This window comes from Bufo gargarizans, chromosome 4 (assembly GCF_014858855.1).
Source record: "Bufo gargarizans isolate SCDJY-AF-19 chromosome 4, ASM1485885v1, whole genome shotgun sequence".
NCBI classification, from domain to species: domain Eukaryota; kingdom Metazoa; phylum Chordata; class Amphibia; order Anura; family Bufonidae; genus Bufo; species Bufo gargarizans.
The window spans coordinates 118,709,299-118,721,912 of record NC_058083.1 but is presented as its reverse complement, the minus strand read 5'-3'; the positions used below and the strand labels follow the sequence as shown (position 1 = coordinate 118,721,912).

The following is a 12,614-nucleotide window of genomic DNA, read 5'->3' as shown; positions in this document are numbered from 1 at the left end:
ACTTCATTACTGAACTGGTTTTTACAAAGTGGGTTTTGGAAATTGTCATGTTCCGGGGACCAGACCAGCCCACCGCGTCACCTGACAAGGGTTACCCAAGCCCTACTTGCCGATTCACCTCACACGCTGTTACGCCCTACGCCGGGCCTTAACTCGAGCATAAATCGCCACCTAAAGCCTGCAAGCACAACCACGCACTAATGCGAAACTTTTACTGCCACCAGCCGTCAGTTATAAGGTCGACAGGACACCCCTGAGTGTTCCACTCGCAAGCAGACACCCACACGGTAGTGAGCCTCACTGAAAAACAACATACAGCCTCAGGCTGCACACTCACTCTTCATGGGGCTAACAGGTTCTTAAGGTTATAAGACAAACCATCAAACTTTTAGGTTTAATGTATTAAAAATAGACAGTACTTGGTTACAGAAAATGATTAACAAGGAGACATACATAAATGGCAAACAATTGTAAGATAAAAGGAGAAAACAAAGAAAGTTCTAATACTTAACATTTGTGTGGTAAAAGTCCTTTCCTCTCAGGGGATTTGGGCAGAGTAATTGTACACAAACCAATTCAATTGGATCTCCCACTTTGTGACACCCAAATATCCAGGGATTGCATGTTTATGCCTTTCCTCCAGGGGCAGGCCTGAGGGAGATTTTCCCTTCCACCTCTGACTCAGCCCCTCTGGCCGAGCTTCATTACCCATGCAGACGCCCCCTGGCAAACTAGGGAACAGGTATGAAAATATCATAAGGATATCTTCACCAGGACAAATTAGAAACTACAGACCCCAGACCTTCCTAATAATTCATATCTCATCGTTCCGAGTCCTAGCCTATCAAACGAGACACGTCCAGGACGCTCGGAAGATGAGATCCTTATTTTAAGAACATGAAGGCGAGTTTATACGCCATGTTTGATGTCCATGCGATGCCCTCATCATACCAGATATGATGAGCTGGGTTTTGGAGACGTCAGCCCCATCCTGAACAAGTTATGAAGGATTACAACTTATTGTTCATTCTTGTTCGTTCTGCTGACACACAACGCTGGAGAGTCTGCTGTCCCTTGTACTGAGTGTGACCAGCAAACGAGCCCATCCTGGTTAGAATCTCTGTGCTAACTAACCCCCCGAGGAGTAGTTTGCTGTTTTCACAGGTATGAGGCAGACATCTCAGCACTATATGCAGCCTTCAAACAATTCATCAATGGCTGCTGGCCTGGCAATACTAATACATAAATACATACTGTATATGAATGCGAATCACACTGGACTATGTTACACTATGACATATACCCATATAATATCACAGCAAACATTATAACTAGGAATAAGGCGTTCCTTATTCCTGACAGAAATTTTCTTAAAAATTTTAAGAATTGCTTCTAAAATTCTAAGCCGCCTTACTTCCTGAAAAATAAGGCTACTTTCACACTAGTGTTCGGGGCTCCGCTTGTGAGTTCCGTTTGAAGGCTCTCACAAGCGGCCCCGAACGGATCCGTCCAGCCCTAATGCATTCTGAGTGGATGCGGATCCGCTCAGAATGCATCAGTCTGGCACCGTTTGTCCTCCGCTGCGCTCAGCAGGCGGCCACCTGAACGCTGCTTGCAACGGATCCGTTCAGACTTACAATGTAAGTCAATGGGGACGGATCCGTTTGAAGTTGACACAATATGGCTCAATTTTCAAACGGATCCGTCTCCCATTGACTTTCAATGTAAAGTCAAAACGGATCCGTTTGCATTATCATGAACCCCAAAAAATTTTTTACATTTTTTTTTATATTTTTTTTCATGGTAATGCAAACTGATCCATTCTGAACGGTTCTAAGCGTTTGCATTATAGGTGCGGATCCTTCTGTGCAGATACCAGACGGATCCGCACCTAAACGCAGGCGTGAAAGTAGCTTAAAATGACATTTTCAAAATGATGGCAGCATGAAGTAGACATATGGAAAATGCACAGTAACAACTATTTTGTGAGGTATCACAATTTGCTTTTAAAGCAGAGACATTAAAATTTCAAAAATTGCGAAATTTGGGAATTTTTTATAAATAAAGGTGAAGCATATTGACTCAAATTTACCACTAACATGAAGTACAATATGTCACGAGAAAACAATCTCCGAATCGCTTATATTAGTAAAAGGGTTCCAGAGTTATTACCACATAAAGTGATACATCAGATTTGCAAAATGTGGCTTGGTCCTTATGGTAAAAACTGGTTTGGTCTTGAAGGGGTTAATATATTTGGTAAAATTTGATGCCGTTTTGAAAAAAAAAGTTCTATTTTATGTTAGTATGTTTCTCATTTACACATCTTCATATTTTGCTTTCTCAGTGGCGGCCAAACAAGGTGAATCTGACCCTGAAAGAAAAGAGACTCGACAGAAAGTTGATGACGATAGAAAACATGAGATAGAAGCTGCTATTGTTCGGATAATGAAATCTAGGAAGAAAATGCAGCACAACGTATTAGTAGCAGAGGTATTAACTTTTTATACAATACACAATATCTTCATTCATATAAATATTTAGACGTGAGGCCTGAATATGTTAGATTTAAAGGGAACCTGTCATCCACTTTATGCTGACCTCACATAAAATAGTGACAGAAATGCTGATTTCAGCGGTGTGCCCCTAATGAGCTAAAAGTACCGTGTTTATCGGCGTATAACACGCACAGGCGTATAACACGCACCTTCATTTTAAGAGGGAAATTTCAGGAAAAAAAGGGTAGCTCAGAACTTTTTTTTATTAATATTATTTCCACTTATAAGGTAAATAATGTAAAAGGATGACACTTATGGGGCTCTGTGGATGACACTTATGTCATCCACAGATCCCCATAAGTGTCATCTACAGATCCTCCTTCAGATGGATCAGTGTGGAGAGAGGAGGCGGGGACACTCATGGCAGGGCCCGGTGCAGTGACTCTACTCTAATACACCGGGCCCCGCAACTGTTAAACATTCAATCTGATCTCTATATCTAATTGTAGACGCGCTGTACGGTACTTACTGTAGTACCGGAGGTATAACATTAAGACGGCGCAGACCGGCATCTCCCTCGGTCATGCGCCGCCTGTCTCAGCTCCCTCCTGATGCGCTGCCTGTCTCAGCTCCCTCCTCATGCGCCGCCTGCCCCAGCTCCCTCCTCATGCGCCGCCTGCCCCAGCTCCCTCCTCATGCGCCGCCTGCCCCAGCTCCCTCCTCATGCGCCGCCTGCCCCAGCTCCCTCCTCATGCGCCGCCTGCCCCAGCTCCCTCCTCATGCGCCGCCTGCCTGCTTATCTCACTTTTTATGAATGAACAGGCAGGCGGCGCATGACAGAGTGAGCTGGGGCAGGCGCCGCATGACAGAGGGAGCTGGGACAGGCGGCGCATGACAGAGGGAGCTGGGACAGGCGGCGCATGACAGAGGGAGCTGGGACAGGCGCTGCGCCGTCTTAATGTTATACATCCGGTATGTAAAAACATGGCTTCTTAACATTATATCGGCGTATAACACGCATACATCATTTGCCCCCTATTTTCAGGGGGAAAAAGTGCGTGTTATACGCCGATAAATACGGTAAGTGGTTGCTGAGAACCAGCATCATAGTCATTGCAGCCCAACGCTTGAAAAGAGTCAAATCTACCTGAGAAGAGTCATAGTTATTCATAATCTCCTGCTCTCCTGTCCATCTGCTGATGATTGCCGGTTCTCTCCTAGAGAGAAAGGGAGAAAACTAGGTAGAAGATCATCAGCAGGTGGGCAGGAATTCATGAATAACCTGGACTCTACTCAGGTGGCCGTGACTCTTTTTTCCAGGCCCAGTCTGCAATGATTGTGATGCTGGTTCTCGGCAACCACTTACTTTTAACTTATAAATGACGAATTGCAAAATTCAACTCGCCCGTCTCTACTTTATTCTACTGTTAGCACGGGCAGCATAAAGTTGATGACATTAAGAAATGTGATCACATGCCCAAATGACCTGGTTTGAAGACATGTTGGAAATCCTGTGCAGTGACCTTTGCAGGATTGGTTTGCATGCCTGTTGCAGCAGCGTTGTCCTGTCTGGCAGTTATCCAGTTATAATGGGATGCAATATAGTTAGACTTGTTGCATACGTTCATTTGGACTAAACGGCATAAATATTTTTTTTTATGAAAGCTTCTATTTCTACATTATCATTTTTTATTATAATTACATTGAATAACCTGTGCAATTTTGTGGAGGATATTTACTTTGTTATATGGTATCTGCCTTTTTCCCGATTGTTAAAGAAAAGTATATTGATCAGTTAGATAATGCTTAGTAATTTTTTTCATGTTATACGTTCTTGTCACTTTTCCAGGACATGCAACTTTTAATGTGTTTTCTCCCCCCCCCCCCCTTTCCCTTTTTCCAGGTAACACAGCAATTAAAGGCCCGATTCCTTCCAAGTCCAGTTGTTATTAAAAAGCGTATTGAAGGACTTATTGAACGTGAATATCTAGCACGAACACCGGAGGATCGCAAAGTATACACCTACGTAGCATAGAAAATGCGTCCTGCTAATTGATTTACTCTTGGACTTCATACCCCTTCGCATGGACTGGGAAGTTCTTTTAAATCATTACACGGTTACGAGCGTCATCTATTAAATTACAGTACGTGTTCTAGAACATGCACGGCGAGCCTACAAGATTTTACGACATCCGATTCCCTTGGGGGGCCTTTGTAGATATCATTTATACAGTTCCTTTGTGGAATTGTTAACACCCAGATTTCTCTTTCTCTCGATACTGTATGGAAAGAATGGGAAACGCCAAAAAGGAAAAAAAAAATGAATAAATAAACAAAAACAAAAAACGAATTTAGAAAATACAAGTCAAGTTAATAAAATTTTGGGGAACTTACTCCCTGCTCCCAAATGTTAGTGGTGGTGTTTATGTTCATCTGCTGAATCTACTGCTTTTCTATAAGGGTATGGAAATGCTGAGTTCTCTGTTGCAGTTCAGGTTATGGGAAGATAATACATTTTTGTAGTATTAAACACAGGAACGTTATTACAATGCCAGGTTGGGTGTTGGGCTGCTGTTTGTTTTGATCCTTGCACATAAATTTTAAGTTAACTCGCATGAATGTCTTTGTCTTTAAGATAAAGTCTTAGTCTACCTTTGTGTCCATTTTCCCTCCTTTTGCACTCTGGACCATCTGCACCCATTGACGATCAGAACAGTTTTTTTGATTTATTTTGTACAAGTAAGCGGTGGATGATTCAGGCTCTCCACTTCTTCACAACGCTGGAGAGGCAGCTGTAGAGTAATATATTCTGTCTCATTGGCGACTTCGAATTGTAAGGACAGGAGTGTTTATTTGGTGTATACGTTTAACCCTATTTATTCAAGCAATCTCACAAGACGATTTCACGATGACCTTTGATTTTCTGGCGAAGTGTGCTTTTCACAGGCAAGAGAACAGCTTTCTGCTAAAGAGTGAAACCCCTGTAGAACCTGCTATGCATCTAGTGTACATAACCACTATATTTTCCTAAAGTGATGCCTTTTCCACATGATTTATCACTCAGCCGTTTCCACACTTCTTCTTGTCTCCTCTTTCAACAGCTTTATTTGGGGCAAATCTCGTTAATCATGGTTCTAGAAATGAGCCCCATGTACCAATACGCATGTTGAGCGTCGAGTGCCATTGTTGACGTTGCAAGTGGAAATACATTGTCCTGAGCTTTATGTTTATTTTACAGCTAGAAATGGATTTTAATCTGCACCATGTTCGTACTTAATGTGAATTATTTTCCTCTTGGGGAATATTATGTTCTGCATAAATATGTGAAAGTTGCCCATCAGACATTCATTTACCGAATCTAGAAAAGTCTTGTTCCATCCTTATCCGCAAACGTTGCCACAGATGAAAGGAAATGTTCCAGTGTTTGCAGATGTAAATAACATTTTACTTGTTTACTATATTCTTTTAAAAGACCATTTTATGCTATACATTTATGGTAATAAGAGCCTGCAAATTTGCAATAAACAGGGTTTTTACTCTTCCATGTTTACATTGCAATACAACTTTCTGGGGGAATAAAAGGTGTAACCTTCTCGACTTGTAGTTTCTATAATTTTGTATGACTTGAAGTAAGAAAAAATAAAAACACAAGCTAGTAAGGTTTTTCTGGTTTAGGGTACTTTCACACTTGCGTTGTAAGGGTCCGGCAGGCAGTTCCGTTGCAGGAAATCCGTATGCAAACGGATATCATTTGTAGACGGATCCGGATGCGGATCAGTCTGACAAATGCATTGAAATACCGGATCCGGTATTTATTATTTTTTTTACATTTTTAAAGGTCTGCATATGCTCAGACCAGATGTGGCAATTTTAATCCTGCATTCCAACAAGTGTTCTGGAATTTTGGACTGAGAAAATACCGCAGCATGCTGCAGTAATTTCTCCGGCCAAATACCATAAGATGGACTGAACTGATGCATACTGAACGGAATGCTCTTCATTCAGAATGCATTAGGATTAAACTGATCAGTTTTTTTCCCGGTATTGAGCCTCTGTGATGGAACTCAATACCGGAAAAGAATAACGCTAGTGTGAAAGTACTCATAGTCTGTTATAATTTGAGTAAGTTTTTATTTTATTTCTGCTTTAATAAGGGTAGGTTCACAATTAGTTTTTTTGGAAGAGGTTTTTGAGGCAGGTTTTTCAGCTAAAGGCAGAATTGGAGTTGGAAGGAGTTGTAATTCTCTTTCCTGCTGGATCCACCTCAGGCCTTGGCTGAAAAATCTGAAGGGAAATCTGCCTCAAATCCTGCTCCAGAATACTTCATGTGAATATGCCCTAATGAAACTGAGCCTCCAAACCAAACTAGATTAAATAGAACTTTATTTTGTAGGGGTGGATTTTATGACTTTTGTTATATCCTTACTAAGTACTACTTAGGCCTCTTTCACACAGGCCTCAGTTTTTTTGCCCGAATAAGAGGCGGGTGCGTTGCGGGAAAATGCGCGATTTTTCCGCGCGAGTGCAAAACATTGTAATGCGTTTTGCACTTGCGTGAGAAAAATTGCGCATGTTTGGTACCCGAACTTCTTCACAGAAGTTCGGGCTTGGGATTGATATTCTGAAGATTGTATTATTTTCCCTTATAACATGGTTATAAGGGAAAATAATAGCATTCTGAATACAGAATGCAGAGTATAATAGTGCTGGAAGGGTTAAAAAATAAATAAAAAAAAGTTAACTCCCCTTCTCCTCTTGATCGCGTAGTTCCCGGTCTCTTTACTTCTTGAATGAGCTGTGGGCTAAATGACCTGTGGTGATGTCAGATCACATGCTCCAATCACATGGTCCATCACCACGGTGATGGACCATGTGATCTGACGTCATCACAGGTCATTTAGCCCACAGCTCATTCAAGAAGTAAAGAGACCGGGAACTACGCGATCAAGAGGAGAATGTGAGTTAACTTTTTTTTAATTAATTTTTTAACCCTTCCAGCACTATTATACTCTGCATTCTGTATTCAGAATGCTATTATTTTCCCTTATAACCATGTTATTAGGGAAAATAATACAGTGAATAGACTGTCACCTAGCAACCATGCGTGAAAATCGCACCGCATCCGCCCTTGCTTGCGGATGCTATGTGATTTTCACGCTTCCCATTCACTTCTATGGGGCCTGCGTCACCTGAAAATCGGACAATATAGAGCATGCTGCGATTTTCACTCAACGCACAAGTGATGCGTGAAAATCACCGCTCATGTGCACAGCCCCATAGAAATGAATGGGTCAGTATTCAGTGCGGGTGCTATACGTTCGCCGCACGCATCGCACCCGCACGGAAAACTCGCCTGTGTGAAAGGGGCCTTACTCTTAAGTAACAGCACTGGAGATTTTTTTGGTGATTATCAGAGTAGTTTTTCTTTTTACTTGTATGTATATTCTGTCTTGGAGTTTGTGTTAAGGAGTTGACAATAAAATGAAGTCATATTGACTAAGCATTGTTAAGCCCTCAAGCAAATTTTGAAGAACAGAAAGCTTTTGAAAATGTCAAGTGCATTGTGTGTGTGTATATACAGTGCTGCCCATAATTATTCATACCCCTGGCAAATTTTGACTTCAAGTTACTTTTATTCAACCAGCAAGTAATTTTATGATGGGAAATGACACAGGTGTCTCCCAAAAGATAATAAGACGATGTACAAGAGGCATTATTGTGGGGTAAAAAAAAAAAAACATATCTCAGCTTTTATTTACATTTGAGCAAAAAGTGTCCAGTCCAAAATTATTCATACCCTTCTCAATAATCAATGGAAAAGCCTTTATTGGCTATTACAGCAATCAAACTCTTCCTATAATTGCAGACCAGCTTTTTGCATGTATCCAAAGGTATTTTTGCCCATTCATCTTTAGCAATGAGCTCCAAATCTTTCAGGTTGGAGGGTCTTCTTGTCATCACCCTGATCTTTAGCTCCCTCCACAGATTATCAATTGGATTCAGGTCTGGACTCTGGCTGGGCCACTCCAAAACGTTAATGTTGTTGTCTGATAACATGTCTTCACCACTTTTGCTGTGTGTTTTGGGTCATTGTCATGCTAAAATGTCCACTGGTGCCCAAGGCCAAGTTTCTCTGCAGACTGCCTTATGTTGTCGTTGAGAATCCTCATGTATTGCTCTTTTTTCATGGTGCCGTTTACTGTTATTAGGTTCCCTGGTCCATTGGCTGAAAAACACCCCCAAAGCATTAGGTTCCCACCACCATGTTTGACAGTGGGGATGGTGAAAAAAACTATCCTCCTGGCCAGCACAGGTGTCACTTTTGGCTTCCAACCACATCCTCTGAGATTTTCCACAGTGCGGAACATCTTGTATTTTTTGCTTAAATAAAAGCTGAGAAATGTTGTTTTTTTTCCACAATAATGCCTCTTGTACATCGTCCTATTATCTTTTGGGAGACACCTATGTGATTTCCCGTCAAAAAATTTACTTTCTGGTTGAATAAAAGTAACTAAGTCAACATTTCCCTGGGGTATGAATAATTATGGGCAGCACTGTACATATATATATATATATATATATATATATATATATATATATTTATATTATATGCCATGCAATGATCCTTCCTTATTTAAAAAGGATTCAGTTAAAAAAAAAAAAACACCCTTAAAAGCTCTTGTTAAACATTGGCCAAAATAGCTTTAAAAAGGCTATAAGAAGACATTGCAGAAATCTGATTTTTTTTTAAGTGTTTTAAAAAAAAACTAACAAACAATGTGCAGCAGGACCCTAAAGGGCTTGTCCAAGTTATTGGCATCAGACTAAGGCCCCTTTCACACGACAGGTTATTTATATATTTTTTCAGTTTTTTGCGGTCCCTATACAGAACCATATGCATTCCGCTTTTCTGTTGAAAGATAGAACATGTCCTATTACCCGCAAATCATATTCCGTGGCTCTATTCAAGTCAATGGGTTCGCAAAAAAAAAAAACAGAACACATACGGAAAGGCATCCGTATGTCTTCCGTATCCGTTCCATTTTTGCGGAACCATCTATTGAAAATTTTATGCAGAGTCCAATTTTTTTCTATGTAATTACTGTTTACTGTATATGCCATATGGAAAAACGAAATGAAGACAAAAAAAACGGAACAACGGATCTGTTTAAAACTGACCGCAAAACACTGAAAAAGCCATACGTTCGTGTGAAAGAGGCCTAAGGCTTGGTTCACATCACTGTCTCAGTTTCCACTCTTCTGATCTGTCAGAAGAACAGAAAAAAAATTAAACTGATCCTGTATTTTAGGCATACGTTATTCACATTTGGCATCCGTTTTAGCCATTTCCCCCTGAAATCCGTTATATCAGATGGAAAAAAAATTGACTCAAATAATGCCCCACAGGGGTGAAATACACTGCTCCAACTTTAGCACTTTTTCATGCCACATGCTGAACTTGAATTTTGCCTAAAAAAATAAATAACCAAAAGCCTAAAAAGACCAGAAAAAAAAAAACTGGCACCAATCTAATGCAGGTTTAGACAAATGTCAAGACTCCAGCTAATGCACCTAGCAATGTGTGTTTTAGGCCGGGTTCACACATAAGCGTACCCGATGAGCGCTGTTTACAAGCGTGCTTATCGGGCGTTTACATACATGCGAAGAAACAAGCGAACGCCCCTCGTCCGCGTTCCCGCTAGGTCTATGTGCGGGAACGTGCGACAATGTGCCCCAAAGAAGTTCCTGTACTTCTTGGGGCGTAGGGCGTTTTACAGAGTGTTCGTACGTGCTGTAAAACGCTCAGATGAGAACCATGCCCATAGGGAAGCATTGTTTTTTGCCTATTGAGCGTTTTACAGCGCGTAGGAACGCGCTGTAAAACGCTCAGGTGTGAACCCAGCCTTATTGTGGAGCCACTAAATTTGTCTGTCCCTAAAGTACATAGACGCTCCCCCCCCCCCCCCCCCCTCACCCCCTAAGGCTATGTTCACACATGGGAAGCATTTAATCACAGCAAAAGGCCTCATGCACACGACCGTGGTGTGTTTTGCGGTCCACAAATCGCGGATCTGCAAAACAGGGATGGCATGGACGTCCTTTAATATAAATGCCTATTCTTGTCCGCAAAGTGCGGACAAGAATAGGACATGTTATATTTTTTTGGGCGGGGCCACGGAACGGACAAAACCGCAAAAAACATCTTTTGTGGCCCCATTGAAGTGAATGGGTCCGCATCAGAGCCGACAAAACTGCGGCCGTGTGCATGAGGCCAAACGGTGAGAAGAAAAATGTATTGACTAAAATGTTTTAGCATTTTGCTTTTTATGCATGTTTTTTTGTACGTGTATATCGTTTTATTCAAAATGATTTGACTTTCTGACAAACACTATTCATTTGGCAACATGGTGGCTCAGCATCTGCATGGAGTGTGTATGTTCTCCCTCTGTTTGCATAGGTTTCCCCCCACACGCCAAAGATTAGATTGTGAGCCCTATTGGAGCCAGCAAGCAATGCTAATGTCTAACATGCTATGGAATATGTCAGCACTTATAGAAGTGAGAAAAATCCAATAAATTTGTGCTATGTGGGCAAATGGATGAAATCAAGGAGGACCCTGCTAAAAATGTGTTTAATAATTTTATTGGGCTTCATGTAACCCTTGATTTCTCTTGCAGTATCACTTGACTTGTCGTGGTCTTTCCCTGGCAATAATATCTTATACTGTGATCTGTCAGCATGACTCCTCAAAATCTGCTCTTCTTTGGCTCCCCCCCCCTCCTCGGTGCAGTTTTGCGCCTTTGTAGACAATGTTTAGAAGCAGTGGATTTAGGAGAAAAGTATGCATATAGCTGCAGTAGAGCCACCATAGAGCTATCTGTATATCACTGACACCACTGGACATATCTGTGGAAGCAGGATACAAGAACGTGGTGCTGCGTTTTTGTATCCTCTTTTGTAAGGTATACGTCAAATGGAGGCATAAAATGTGATCACCCTAAGAGATATTTATGCACACAGCACTGCACGGAGGTTGTATGGCGCTGTACGCATGCCGTACATGAGCCTTTAAAGGGCCAACACCACCCTCACATTGCCAGATCTGTGAAGGGAAACATACCTACTCCCCGTGGCTCGGCTCTATGGGTCCACCAGTGTCTTCACTGAGCTTTCATGTAAACTTCTGTAATGGATGGGGGTAATGTTTGCTGTTGCAGCCAATGACTGGCTTCAGCAGTGATTTGTTCCCAAAGCAGCACGTCACTCTGGATCATGTGCCGCTTGGAGTCCAGTTATTGGCTGCAGTGGCACATGTGTCCCTGTCCATGTTGTAAGTCCAGTTAAGACAGTGGTGAACCCACAGAGCTGGAACCGAGACTTGGGGAGCAGATATGCTTCCCTTCACAGGTCCGGCGAGGTGGTTGTCATACACATTCAATAGCTGTTGACCAAATAATGATTGCGCTAACAGCTATTTCTCCAACTTCATTCAGACTCACACACGTTCATTTCGGCCAAGCCTGTATGTATTGTCACTGGGGAAAGAGCCACTGCCCGACACTTCTGGTGGCGGTTTTTCTTCTGGGAGAACAGAAGGATCGAGTGAATAAATTTATTTCACCTCATCCTTCTGTCCCCTGACATCTTCTGTTGGAAGCTCCCCATAGACATTAGGGTACATTCATGCAGCTGTATTTTTTTTTGTGGTGTGCATCCTACACTTTCCAAGTGCCCGATTTCTCAAAATGCCTATTCTTGCCCAAGAATAGGACCTGTTTTATAATTTGACATCTGTGTGCTGTCTGCATTTTTTTTTGTGGCCCCATGGAAATTAATGGGTTTCATTCTTTCAGGTTCGGCTGACGATATAATGCCTCATTCACGAAACTGCATTTTCAGACCACGTCTGATCTACTTTTTTTTGAGGATCAGACACGGACTGAAAATACAGTCATGAGAAAGATGCCTTAGATTGTCAGCCAAACCTGAGAGAATGGCACTGATTTTCAGTTTCTGCAACAAAATCTGCCTCCCGATGGCACGCTTAGGCCACTGCCTCACTACATATTTTGCTGGCATTTTTTTGGCATTGTTTTTCTAGCTTTTTTTTCCCCC

General features: G+C 41.8%; 1 protein-coding gene across 2 annotated transcripts in view; it reads left to right on the top strand.

The window, feature by feature from the left end:
* CUL3 (cullin 3) overlaps positions 1–6,042 on the top strand; it is a 131,073-nt gene extending 125,031 nt beyond the window's left edge. For both annotated transcript variants that reach the window (XM_044289216.1, XM_044289215.1), the window contains exons 15-16: positions 2,348–2,493; positions 4,402–6,042. In XM_044289216.1, the coding sequence (XP_044145151.1) occupies positions 2,348–2,493; positions 4,402–4,533 (278 nt within the window). In that variant the 3' untranslated portion in view covers positions 4,534–6,042. The remainder of the gene's footprint in view (positions 1–2,347; positions 2,494–4,401) is intronic.
* The last annotated feature ends 6,572 nt before the right edge of the window (positions 6,043–12,614 follow it).